This window comes from Thalassophryne amazonica, chromosome 10, assembly GCF_902500255.1.
Source record: "Thalassophryne amazonica chromosome 10, fThaAma1.1, whole genome shotgun sequence".
In the NCBI taxonomy this organism is placed as follows: Eukaryota; Metazoa; Chordata; class Actinopteri; order Batrachoidiformes; family Batrachoididae; genus Thalassophryne; species Thalassophryne amazonica.
The window spans coordinates 100263264-100276862 of record NC_047112.1 but is presented as its reverse complement, the minus strand read 5'-3'; the positions used below and the strand labels follow the sequence as shown (position 1 = coordinate 100276862).

The 13599-nt window shown below is 43.2% G+C and overlaps 1 protein-coding gene across 1 annotated transcript in view; it reads right to left on the bottom strand.

The window, feature by feature from the left end:
- Nucleotides 1–13599, bottom strand: part of LOC117518171 (E3 ubiquitin-protein ligase HERC2-like) — a 248382-nt gene that overhangs the window by 73913 nt on the left and 160870 nt on the right. The window contains exons 61-64 of the mRNA XM_034179230.1: nucleotides 7098–7269; nucleotides 3468–3654; nucleotides 930–1073; nucleotides 650–841 (exon numbers count right to left, since the gene is read on the bottom strand). Of these exons, the coding sequence (XP_034035121.1) occupies nucleotides 650–841; nucleotides 930–1073; nucleotides 3468–3654; nucleotides 7098–7269 (695 nt within the window). The remainder of the gene's footprint in view (nucleotides 1–649; nucleotides 842–929; nucleotides 1074–3467; nucleotides 3655–7097; nucleotides 7270–13599) is intronic.

Here is a 13599-nt window from a genome sequence, read left to right as displayed (position 1 = left end):
TTACAAATATAAAACATTCACTCACCTCAACTGAGTGATTCTGCAGCGAAAGGCTAAAGGCTAAGCTAACCATTAGCTGATAAATCTTAACTGTTCAGGGGTGCAATACGTCACCTTTCATTTTCAGATTAGTCACTCACCTCAGACAAATTTGCAGAAGCTCTGTTGCTTAAACTGGGTGTGTGTATATATATATCCAAAAGTGAAGAATTTCGGATTGAGTGTGTCTGCTTGATAACACTGGCTGCTGTCTCTTTCTCTGACTGGGTCTCTAGCCTGAACACCGGCCACTTCAGCTCTGCTCGGCTGCTTCAGGTCTACCCAGCCTCACTTCAAGCAGTCGCTGAAAAAAGCTTCTCCCAGCAGGGTGATGTCAGTCACTCATTCTTCTGCTTTTTTCTCTTAATATTGTGGTTGTGAGTGGCAGACAGAGTGCTTCTTTTTTTCTCGCAAATCCATGATGGCAATTGTATGGGTTGTTTACGTGAGTCTTGGAAAGCCAGATAGTGACGTAGAAATCTCCGCCTCGGTCCAGATGCATTGTTGCCGCGTCCAATGCAAGCGAATGCAGCAAAATGATCGACCGCTGCACTGTGTGTGAAAGGCCCATAAGGCATGAGGACATAAGGAATCAAATATAGTATATTACCTGTGGATAAGCTGTGCCCATGCCAGACAGCACAGCCGACAGCACTTCTTTGCCCTTTTCTCCAGAGCGACATGAAACTGCCAGTTTGAGGAGGTCCACCATTACTCGTGTATCATCAGGAACAAGCAGACTTGTGAACTCATCCAGGTACTGAGGCTCTGGACCCACAACTTTGCTCTGGTTCTCAGAGTCCTGAAAATAAATGCATATTCACCACTTAATATGGCCGATATTAACAGTTTCACAATTTCACATGTTCTGGTTATTATTAGACAATAACCTCTTTTGTCTTGGTCATGGTCTCGGCTATGATGCTGGCTGCACCGGGGTCATCAGTGACAGGAATGAAAGGACGAGAAGATGCACCAGAGGCAGATGGAGTCACAGCTGATGATGGTGTAACTGCATCCTCTGTAGAGGGAGCCTGCTCTCAGACACAGACATGTCATCGTTTTACAGACGCACACTTCAATGCGACATTCTGGAAATATCTGGAAACCAAGTGATTGCTAACAGATTTTAAAGCAATGGGGGTTTAAACTATTAGGAGTGTATACCAAGGGTAACTGAACTGTACGATAGAAAAGAATAAGGTGGAAATGCTGTATTATTGGGGTCTGATGGTATGCCAACTTCTGGTGGACTGTCAAAAGTGTGTAAACACAACAGTTCTCCTTTATAGTGTGTTCCATCTACAGAAACATATTTATAGAATCAAAAAGGGATAAAATGCTAGTGTTACCAATGGTGTGTCATAACTTCAGGGCAATCCTTGACAAAAGTTTGGAAAAATGGGTCATTTGCGGTAGTTTCTAGTAAATGTTTTTAAAATACACTTTCAATCTGAGGTTTTCATTTGAAGCAGATGCTAAAAGGGCTTTACAATGACACTGTAGTAGGGGTGAGATGATTGAGCCAAAGCTCAAGCAATTTAGCTATCTCAGACGTATGAATTTACTCAAGTGCAGCAGTCAACTGAGCACAGAAATTCTGCACAGCAGGTCACCTGCTCAAACAACCCCCCATTATCTAAACTTTGCTCTAATTAACCAGATCTTGTTACAGACCAACTTTGAAAGCTCATTTGCTGATTGCCTGACCTTGCGTGCTTGAAGATTGTTGTTTTAGACCTGCCAGGTAAAGACTCTTGGTGTAGTGACAAAAATTATTATTACATCCACCAAGGACGTAATAAAATCACCTGCGTATATTTGTCTGTCTGTCTGTTAGAAGGATTACGTCAAAACTACTACACAGATTTTGACGAAATTTTCACCACAGATAGATATTAGGCCAAGAAAGAACCCATTAAATGTTGGAGTTGATCCGTATCCGGATTCTGGATCAAGTTTCACTTTATACAGGCTTTGAAGGGTTACTGTTTGCAGGATTATGTCAAAACTACGCATGGATTTAGACAAAATTTTCAACAGATACATATTAGGCCATGGAAGACTACATTCAATTTTGGAGGTGATCTGGATCCGGATTCTGAATAAAGTTTCACTTTATATAGTATTTGAAGGATTACTTCAAAACTACTTCACAGATTCTCACCAAATTTGCACCACAAATAGATATTAGGACAAGGAAGACTCCATTAAATTTCGACAGTGATCCGAATTAGCGGACATCAGAAATCTGATTGCTCTTGTTATTTTATTTTTTTGTGGTGGAGGGGCAGCTTTGCTCTGTGACAGGTGTCATCTTCTAGGGATGGAGATCTGAACCTTGTGAAAAGGACAAATATCAACAAGCAAGAGCTTTCACTGTTTTCCCTGAACTTAATAACTTTCTCAGAAACAATACACTAAAAATTCAGAAGGAAGCAGCAGATAACCTGGTTACTGCCCCAAATATATCAGAGACTGCTAGATGTTTCTGGTGTTTAAGACGTACCCAAATTTTCTCTGACTGTTGCATCTACACAGCTGGCCCTTACGGAAAACATGTGCATTAAAGGACACGTCTCACATTTTTTAAAGTCCCAGTTAGTAAGACAACATAAAAGTACTCACAATTGTAAGTATCTTTGCACACGTGCTAGTAATTAGTGATCTCTGATGTATTTTATTCTTCTCACTCTGACAGTTAGCAGGTGCCTTTCCGGAAAACGTTTCACTCTCAATTCTCTGCCTTTTTGTGATGCCCTTATTAGCAAAACAGAAACATCCCAATGACTGACAAACAGAAAGAAGTGAACCTGCAAAAACGAGGCTTCTGAGCTGCCGTTCGAAAGTGATGGTTCGGATTTACAGAGAGCGCAGGCACGCAGTGCAGCTGAGGAGACACTTGTTTTCCCCCGGCAGCAGATGTTTTTTTATTTTTATTTTATTGATAACAACACCCATAATCGTGCACAAAACTGATCCTGGAGCAGAGATTGTTATTGACAGGCTGCGTTTATGACTCATGGCTGAAGGTGCACATCAACCTTCTTGGAGCTGCAGATTTTACCGTGACTCCATCAAATAAACAGTTATCACTTAAAAAGAAGTCATCATAATACGACATCACACTTATGTCAACAGTGGAATTAATCTGTGCCTCTGTTCTTAACGTTATCAGCTACATTCTATTGAAGCTCACGCTGGGAAACTTCTATGTACAATGTTTAGTACTCGGAAACACTCAAGTACTCATGAGTACTTTGTTTTCGGACGTCTCCGTAACCGTTTGTTGTGAATGCCGTATACTTTGAAACCAGTCACTGAAGTGCACAAAGTAATTCCGGTGGATCATCCAGAGTCAGTGTTTGTAAATGAAAAATTAAAGCGTCCATAAACACACACTTAGTTTATATTATTATAATCATTACCTCTCCCTTCCTGTCTTGCCAGGGATTAGGACTGATCCGTTCCTCTGCTTCAAGAGGGACAGGAGGGCCTTCCTCATCACTCAGACTGGCTGAAGATGATGAGTCTGATGGGGGAACAGGTGAGCTGGAAGGGCACTCTGCTGGCAGTATCATGCTGGCTGGCATCAAAGCACCAACAACTGCATCCCTGGAGAAATGAGGACACATCCACAAAGATAAATTACTGTGAGAGAAGATTCACTTTGGAGGCTGAACGCATTTTTCTGCCATTCACTACAGATGGCCAACCTTAACAGAAGGTACTAAACTCAGAGTGCTACACCATATATAACAAGCCTGGCAGAGAGAGGAAGCAAAATATTTCAAAGACTCTGGAAAGAAAACTAGTAAGAGATGTGTCTAAAGTCCCCAGATCAACTGACAAGACACTAGTGAATGACTTAGCCAAGTTGAGAATTGTAGTCTTAAAGAAGACAATCACTAGAGCCTTGCACAGGTATGGACTGTGAGGTTGCACACCAAGAAAAACTTAAGCCAGACTAAAGAATGCTAAGCACAACCTGAAGAAAGATTATGCATACTGTAAGCATGTCCTTTGCTCAAATGAGCTGAAACTAGAGCTCTTTGACCATAGAGACATTGCTTATGTTTGGAGAAAGAAGGAAGAGACCTTAACCCAAAAAACACCATCCCCACAGTGTAACACAGCAGTGAGAGTATTATGCTGTGGAGATGGGGATTCCCAGTGCGTCTGGAACTGCGAATCTTGTCAAGGTGGAAGGAATGGTCTAGACATTAGGCATTGGGCTTCAGATTGGAGGATCCTCGGTGCAAACCTCAGCCTGACCGGAAAATCACTTAGGGCCCTTGAGCAAGGCCCTTAATCCCCGCGTTGCTCCTGGTGTGTAGTGAGTGCCTTGCATGGTAGCACCCTGACATCGGCGTGTGAGTGTGTCTGTGGGAATGGATGAATGTGAGGCACAATTGTAAAGCGCTTTGAGCATCTGATGCAGATGGACAAGCGCTACACAAATGCAGTCCATTGAATCATGAAAAAAGAAGGATATCTGAAGATTCTCAAAGAAAACCTCAAGCAGCCAGCAGCAAAACTGGGTTTGGGTCGGCACTTTGTCTTACAACACGACAATGATCCAAAACATATGTCATTCTTGGTGGACAGCGATCTCCACAAGACATAACTAAGTGTTACTGAGTGGCCTGCACAAAGACCTGACATGAATCCCATTGAAAATATGTAGGGTGAACTGAAGACCAAGGTCCATGCCAGAAGACCATCAAATCTGGAGAAGCTTGAGAGATTTGCCAAAGAAGAATGGGCTAGAATTCCTGAGGAGACATGGCTGTTACCCAGCAAAAACAATATACAACCCCTGGCAATAATTATGGAATCACCAGCCTCGGAGGATGTTCATTCAGTTGTTTAATTTTGTAGAAAAAAAGCAGATCACAGACATGACACAAAACTAAAGTCATTTCAAATGGCAACTTTCTGGCTTTAAGAAACACTATAAGAAATCAAGAAAAAAAATTGTGGCAGTCAGTAACGGTTACTTTTTTAGACCAAGCAGAGGGAAAAAAATATGGACTCACTCAATTCTGAGGAATAAATTATGGAATCACCCTGTAAATTTTCATCCCCAAAACTAACACCTGCATCAAATCAGATCTGCTCATTAGTCTGCATCTAAAAAGGAGTGATCACACCTTGGAGAGCTGTTGCACCAAGTGGACTGACATGAATCATGGCTCCAACACGAGAGATGTCAATTGAAACAAAGGAGAGGATTATCAAACTCTTAAAAGAGGGTAAATCATCACGCAATGTTGCAAAAGGTGTTGGTTGTTCACAGTCAGCTGTGTCTAAACTCTGGACCAAATACAAACAACATGGGAAGGTTGTTAAAGGCAAACATACTGGTAGATCAAGGAAGACATCAAAGCGTCAAGACAGAAAACTTAAAGCAATATGTCTCAAAAATCGAAAATGCACAACAAAACAAATGAGGAACAAATGGGAGGAAACTGGAGTCAATGTCTGTGACTGAACTGTAAGAAACCACCTAAAGGAAATGGGATTTACATACAGAAAAGCTAAACGAAAGCCATCATTAACACCTAAACAGAAAAAAACAAGGTTACAATGGGCTAAGGAAAAGCAATTGTAGACTGTGGATGACTGGATGAAAGTCATATTCAGTGATGAATCTCGAATCTGCATTGGGCAAGGTGATGATGCTGGAACTTTTGTTTGGTGCCGTTCCAATGAGATTTATAAAGATGACTGCCTGAAGAGAACATGTAAATTTCCACAGTCACTGATGATATGGGGCTGCATGTCAGGTAAAGGCAATGGGGAGATGGCTGTCATTACATCATCACTAAATGCACAAGTTTCCGTTGATATTTTGGACACTTTTCTTATCCCATCAATTGAAAGGATGTTTGGGGGTGATGAAATCATTTTTCAAGATGATAATGCATCTTGCCATAGAGCAAAAACTGTGAAAACATTCCTTGCAAAAAGACACATAGGGTCAATGTCATAGCCTGCAAATAGTCCGGATCTAAATCCAAATGAAAATCTTTGAAAGTTGAAGAAAATGGTCCATGACAAGGCTCCAACCGGCAAAGCTGATCTGGCAACAGCAATCAGAGAAAGCTGGAGCCAGATGGATGAAGAGTACTGTTTGTCACTCATTAAGTCCATGCCTCAGTGACTGCAAGCTGTTATAAAAGCCAAAGGTGGTGCAACAAAATACTAGTGATGTGTTGAAGCGTTCTTTTGTTTTTCATGATTCCATAATTTTTTCCTCAGAATTGAGTGATTCCATATTTTTTTCCCCTCTGCTTGGTCTAAAAAAGTAACCGTTACTGACTGCCACAATTTTTTTTCCTGATTTCTTATAGTGTTTCTTAAAGCCAGAAAGTTGCCATTTGAAATGACTTTAGTTTTGTGTCATGTCTGTGATCTGCTTTTTTTCTACAAAATTAAATAACTGAATGAACATCCTCCGAGGCCGGTGATTCCATAATTTTTGCCAGGGGTTGTACAATTGACTATTAATTAGTGTCGGGGCCTAATAAATTCAACCCTGGTAGCTTTTGGTTTTTGTGAAATAATTTTGTTTCTGTGTGCAAAATACAATAACGCAAGCATCCAAAATAAAAGGAGGATGTTTAGAAAAGCTGTGTTGAAAACTTCTTCTCTGTTAAAGCACTTGGAAAAATCTTGAACAAAACCTTAAGTTTCATAGGGGCTAATAATTTTGCCCTCATCTGTACCATATTCATAGATTTGCTTTAGTTTACATTGCCTCTCAAATATAAAACTACATAATCATAGACACACTTTGCTTTCATGGCAGAATTTGTCATGCCACCTTTCTTAGTATACTGCATCACACTTGAGTAGGTACTGAAATTACTTGCTCTATGTACGGAATTAATTTACAATCAAAAATCAATTTTGAAACAAATTATGACCCCATTAATTGGAATCAAACTGGGATACTGATTCATACTCCTATTAGCCAATCACAGTTAAATGGTCAACATTTTAATCTCATGGACCACGAGGACTAGTTCTTTAAAAGTCTGGAATCAACATACCTGGCATACATTATTTGGAGGGCTGACAGAACATGAGAAAGACCCTGCTGTTTGGCGAGGTTGCCATCCAGACTAAGGAGAATCTTGGCCAGGGAAGGTCGATTCGGCTTGACACTGTTCTGCCCATTCATCCTGCTGCTCACTGATGAAGAGTCGCTGTCTGACTGGACACCTGTAGTGTACAACAACACAAGGACAAATATTGTCACTGATGGGACAAATCTCAACACGAGCCCAGCTGAAGTATTGGAAAAACAAGGCCAATTAATTTGTATATCACAGAGGTTTAGGTTTTAACAGAGGAAAAAAATGCTATATGGAGGCAGGCCTAATGAAGTCAAGTTTTATTTTCTAGTATTTAGATCTACAACATGGAGCAGGGCAGCTTTCATATAAGACCACTCTCAATTGTAGGGTGAGGAAAAACAGGTTAGACGCAAGTTAAATTACATTTGTGGAAACTGCGATGGATGGAAAAAGATGAGACAATTTCCCACTGTTGAGCTGAGCTGCAGGCCATGCCCTCTCTGCCCGAGTGCTTCAGGCCTGGGTGTGTCTTCCAGCCTAAAGACAGCTGGTTGATTGCACCAGGTGGACATGATCAGGTGATCAAGGGAGTTTGGATGCAGTCAGTCACAACACACTGGGGAGTAAGCAGTGCATAAGAGAAATATCTGGAGTGTTTGGGCTTGGAAAAAAGAAGACTGCAGGACTAAAGCTTCTTTCAAGCAAAGAGGAGCCAGTGAGCGTTGATTTGTGATGTGTCTACTACTTTTCAATCATTTGAAAGTGTACTTTAAAAGAGTTTAAAAGTTTAGAGGGTAAAGTAATGTGATGTGTATTTACAGAAGTTGAAACCTGTTGAAGTTGTAAGGTTAAATCATTATTGAACAGCGATTATTATTATTTGGGGTACTTTAGATTTGGGTATTTTCTACTTATTTTTAAGATGAATTTTAAACTACTAAAAAATGTATTTTATATTTTGGGTTATGTTCACTGATTATGGTTTCATGGTTTACAGTTTCTTTGTTTTCTATTTGTGTTTCTATTTAAAGGTTTTTCACCTGTGCTTGAACTTGATGGCTTTTCAAAATAAAAGGAAAGAAATGGAAGAAATGGAGAGTTAAGTCTCGGTCATTGAGTGACATCCAGTTCAACCTTCTGAAGCAAGCTGCCCATTCAAGTGGGGGAAACTGTTAGTAAAACCTCACAAAAGTGAGGGGCCACTTAACACCCACGTCGACAATGCAACAGCTTTTCATTTATTTTTAGATTCCAGTTAGAAAACAACAAAGGGAAAATTGATGTGTGCAGCACCCCCCCCCCCCCCCCAGTGCACTGTTTAATGCACAATACAGAACACACTAACCACAAATGATAACTAGGTATGGTGAATTATGTCCATAATATCTATCACATATTGAATTATGTCCACTACATATGTCCCCCGACAATTCACCATAAGTGAAAACAGCAAATATTATCAAGGAGGCGGGTGAATAACCCGGCTGCAATGACTCCTCTGCACCGGAGGCACTACGTTGTAGGGCTGGATCAAGGAAGTCCTAGGCCTCCCCTGTGGGGGCCTGGGCTGAGTAGGAAGTCGCCCCGTTGAGGAAGACGGTCAAGCCCCATGGGTCTATCCAGATCCAGGTGGGCTGGCTTGAGGCAGTCCACTGAAATGTGCTTGGCTTGCCCGCCCATCTCGATCACAAAGTTTTTGTCCCCCCTCCGCAATACGCGGAACGGGCCATCATAGAGAGACTACAGCAGTCCCCAGTGTGCATCTTGATGAATAAAGACATTTTCTGCTGAATACAGATGTAAGAGAGTGAAGGAGAGCAGAAGGCCATGCTGTGAAGCAGGCACGGGCGTGAAAAGCCTAACCTTGTCCTGAAGCACACTCCATTGGTGGTCAGCTGACCAGGAGGCAGTGGCGTTGAGAATGAAATCTCCTAGGACCTGCAGTGGTTGGCCATAGACCAATTCCGCCAACAAGGACTGGAGGTCCTCCTTAGGGGCAGTTCGCCCAGCATGACTCACAGGAGTCTGTGCACCCAACCGCTGTCTGTTAGGCTGGCCCGCAGATAGGCCTTCGTAGAGTGATGAAAGCACTCACACAATCCATCAGCCTAGGGGTGATATGCGATGGTGCGGTGGAGCTTCACACCTAGGTGGTCTGCAATGGCATTCCAGAGCTCAGACGTCAACTATGAGCCTGTCAGAAGAGAGGTCCGATGGACTGCCAAATCAGACCATTTCAGTAGTTGTTGCAGCCGTCAACGGAACAGCTTCCAGCCACTGAGTGGTCCTATCCACCATGGTGAGGAGGTGTGTGAAATCCAGGGAGGAAGATAAGGGACGCACGAGGACTACATTAACATGGACAAATCTCCGCTCAGGCACGGGAAAGTGTGTCAGGTGAGCTTTGGAGTGGCAGTGAATCTCTGAGTGCCAACACTCTCCACAAGAGTCTGCCCAGTCCGTCACGTCCTCCTTGAGCCTATGCCAGACAAACTTGGCTGCCACCAACTTTTGGAATGGTTTTCTACTCGGGTGAGAAAGGCCGTGCACAGCACCATAAATGCATCACTTCCATGCAGCGAGGATAACGGGCTGTGGCTGTCCACTATAGATTCTGCAAAGCAGCATGGTGCCGTCCTCACCGAACACGATCTGTCAATTGCAGTCCAGTGGCAGCAAACCTGAGTGACTGCACATCTGGGCCAGTGGCCTGATCAGCCGCCATGTGGATGGAGTCCAAGGTGGGCAGTGGCCGCAACAGCTCAAGAGAGGCAGTCCGCGATGAAGTTGGTCTTACCCACAACATGCTCCATGTCTGTGGTGAACTCTGAGATGTAAGAGAGCCATCACTGTTGGCAGGCAAACCATGCTCGGACACTTTAGCCATGGCAAAAGTCTGTGGTTTGTGATCGACGAAAGCCATAAACTGCTACCCTCCAGCAGTGAACAGAAGTGTCGAACAGCGAGGTGGAGGGAAAGCAGCTCCAGGTCAAAAGTACTATACTATGCTGATCAAATCAAACTGGCACTTAGGTGGATTGATGAACAGTCCATGCAGGCTGAAGAGTTCGAAAAGTATCTACAGGTGGGACACATGCGCCATTTGGGAGGTACTGGCCTCCTGATGGATGTCATCCAGGTATACAAACAGGAAAGGCAGGTCACATAGCAGAGAGTCCATGAGGCGCTGGAATGTCTGGGTGGCATTCTTTAGACCAAACTGCATTCTGAGGAACTCAAGCAGCCTGAAAGGAGTGATCACTGCTGTTTTGGGGATGTGCAGCAGGTGGACAGGTACTTGGTGGTATCCATGGACAAGGTCCACCTTAGAAAAGATGACCTCAAGCGCCAAGTGCACTGAAAAATCCTGGATTTGGGGCACGGGGTTGCAGTTTGGCATCGTAACATTGTTAAGTCTGCGGCAATCAAAACAGGGGCACCACCCGCTGCCGAGCTTGGGAATAATGTGGAGGAGTGACACCCACCGGGTGTTGGAGTGACAGATAATGCCAAGACGTTTCATGTTGTCAAACTCAGCTCTGGCAATGGCGAGCTTGGCTGGTCAAGGCACCTTGCTGGGAGTAGACAGGTCAGCCTGTGGTGGCAATGTGGCGCTCTACTCCGTGCTTGGCAGTAGATGATGAAAAGGTCATCTGTGTGAGTGCAGGAAATTTCCTGAGCAGGCAGTGAAACACGTCAGCATGTGACAACACGCTAGACAGTCTCATGGAGTACACAGTCCACACTACTGAGGATGCAGCCGTATGAACAAAAAGTGGTAGAGTCAATCAAGTGACGCCTTTTGACATCCACCAGTAGTGAAGCGCACAGGAAACCCGCACCCAAGAGGGGACAACAACTTTACCTATGATGAAATCCCAGCTAAACCTCTTGGCCACCAACATGTCGGGTGCCATAAGTGCTTATGGGGCTGCCATTGGAGGTTTCTGGGGGTGGTCAAACCCATCCGCTAGGATGTTCAGTCTTGAAGCGGGCAGAATGCTCCTTTGCACACCAATGTCACACAAGAAATGACGCTCAGAAATGGTGTCCTAGAAGAACAGCAATCTGCCGGTGTGTTCGATGCTCATGCCCACTACTGAGTCCCGGCCCTGACGTTTCCCTTCCTGCTGAAGCTGCAAGGTAAACGACAATGCTTGTCTCTGGATCCAAATGTAGTGTGGTAGAAATCCAGACCGGGATCAGAATGCTGCCAAGGCTAAACAGTTGCCAGAAGTGTTGCGTCACAGCTACGTGAAAGGCATGAGCTGGGGTGGTCATGTCAGAGTGGGCAGGGGTGAACGTGGCAGCAGTCATGCTATGGTGTTGACCAGCCAGAAAAAAACCTGTCTGTTTCCTCTGCCAGAGTGTGGCAGTCAGCGATGGTGGTGTTGGCCAAAGCTGCACGCACCTGAGGAGAGAGCTGCTGTAAGAAGAGGTGGACAAAGAGGAAATCAAGTCTGTGCTCCCCTAGGAGATATAACATCCTGTCTATAAACTCAGAGGGTTTGCTGTTCCCTGAGCCGTGCAGAGAAAATCGTCTGCTAGCTCTCTCATCAGAAAGTTCAAATGTGTCTCGCAGGTGAGCCTTGAGAGCTACATATCTGTCCACTGCAGGGGGATTTTTCAGGAGATAAACCACTCCTGTCACTGCAGAACTTCCAAGGACTGACATGACTAGGGATGGGTATCATTAAGATTTTATCTATCAATACCATTATCGATTACGCTTATCGATCCGATTCCTTATCGATACCTCTTGTGAATTTTTGTGTACTAAAAGTAGGCTTTGCAGGTTTTCTATGTCAGCGGGTCACAGAGCTTTTTCTTATCATGCACCCGCTCTGTGGAATGGTCCTCCTGCGACCATGAGGCAGTTGGAGTCCATGGACATTTTTAAGTCAAGACTTAAAACCTATTTTTTTTTTCTCTTTCTTATGAATAGTTTTTATTTTGTTATCCGTTTTATTCTTTTACTTGTTTTTAACTATGTATTAGAATTTTTTAATTTTTATTTATTTATTTTTAGTTTTTTATGTTGAACTGTTCTATGTGAGGTGCCTTGAGACAGCTTTTGTTGTGATTTGGCACTTTATAAGCTGATTAAATTGAAACTGAACAACATTTTATTGAGCCTTAAAGTAAATAAATGTGAAATTGGTTAGTGGATCCTTAAACTCTGGACATAATAAACTCTACATGGTGGATCCGTGATCTCTGGACATAAACAGAAATAAAATCTGTAGTTTTTGTCAAAAGCATTTCCTTTCAGACATTATTGGCATGAATGTCTTTCCATACCTCTGAGTTGAGCTCTTGCAGCTGGCTGTGCTGCACGAATGCAGGACGTCTCATTTTGGGAGGTTAAAAATGTTTTAGTCAATTGTAGTTTATTGTCTGTATTTCAACGTTTGTAAAGAGATGTCATTTTATTTAAAGCGGTTTAAAGTTATTAATTCCGATTGGACTCTGTCTTGGCTGAGAGCCACGCAACGTTTGGAGCTGTGCCAACGGAATGGAGGACAATTCTAGTTTCTTGACTACAACAAAACAAGAGTCCCATTTAGTGACTTTAATACACACAAGTGACTCATGATATTTTAATGGCTTTGAGAGGGGTTAAGAAGCGGATTTACTGCTTCTGAAGAACAGCGAATCAAAGAACCAACAAACCAGTGGATTGAAGCATTGCTTCACTGATTCACGCTTCAAACTGAAGTCACACTGCAGAAACGGTTGATTACAGAACCGCTGCAGGGTCTGCAATCAATGTAGAGCAGGGGTGGGCAACGAGGGCCGAGACACTGCAGGTTTTCCTTGCAACCAATCACCTCACCGGGTGGGTTGCTGATGAGCTTCTCCCCTGCACATAAACACCTGGTCATCAATGAAATCACTCGCTGAGACACCTGAACATTAATGAAATCACCTGCGAAGGTGACTGGTAGCAAGGAAAATCTGCAATGTCTCGGCCTTTTATGGCATATGATTGCCCACCCCTGATGTAGAGGAATGATCATTTTCCTGACAAACACACTCAAAAAACAACGGCTGCTCTGAAGGACCGATAGGGAATCATTAAGCAAAAAGGCTATTGATATCAGTGGATCGAATCATTTCTTAACGATACTCGAAAAGAACCAGTTCTCGATACCCAACCCTAGACACGACAGAATACTATTTCGTGTCTTCCACGGTAATCTCTCAAACTGCCCCACTATCTGAGTGAACCAAGCTGAAGCCGAGAACTCCCAAAAGTCAGGAAGCTTCAAAGACACAGCGTTCGCCTTCATAATCACGTCGGAATGTCCTTTAAAAACGTCGAAAAGACAAACAACAGTGGTCACCAATGTGGAAATTGCGATGAACAGAAATTTAGCACATCGAGAACGCAACAGCCTATTTTTCATTTTTAGATTCAGGTTCAAAAACTCACACACTTCGTAACAAAGCTTGGCACCGCCCATCAAAAACA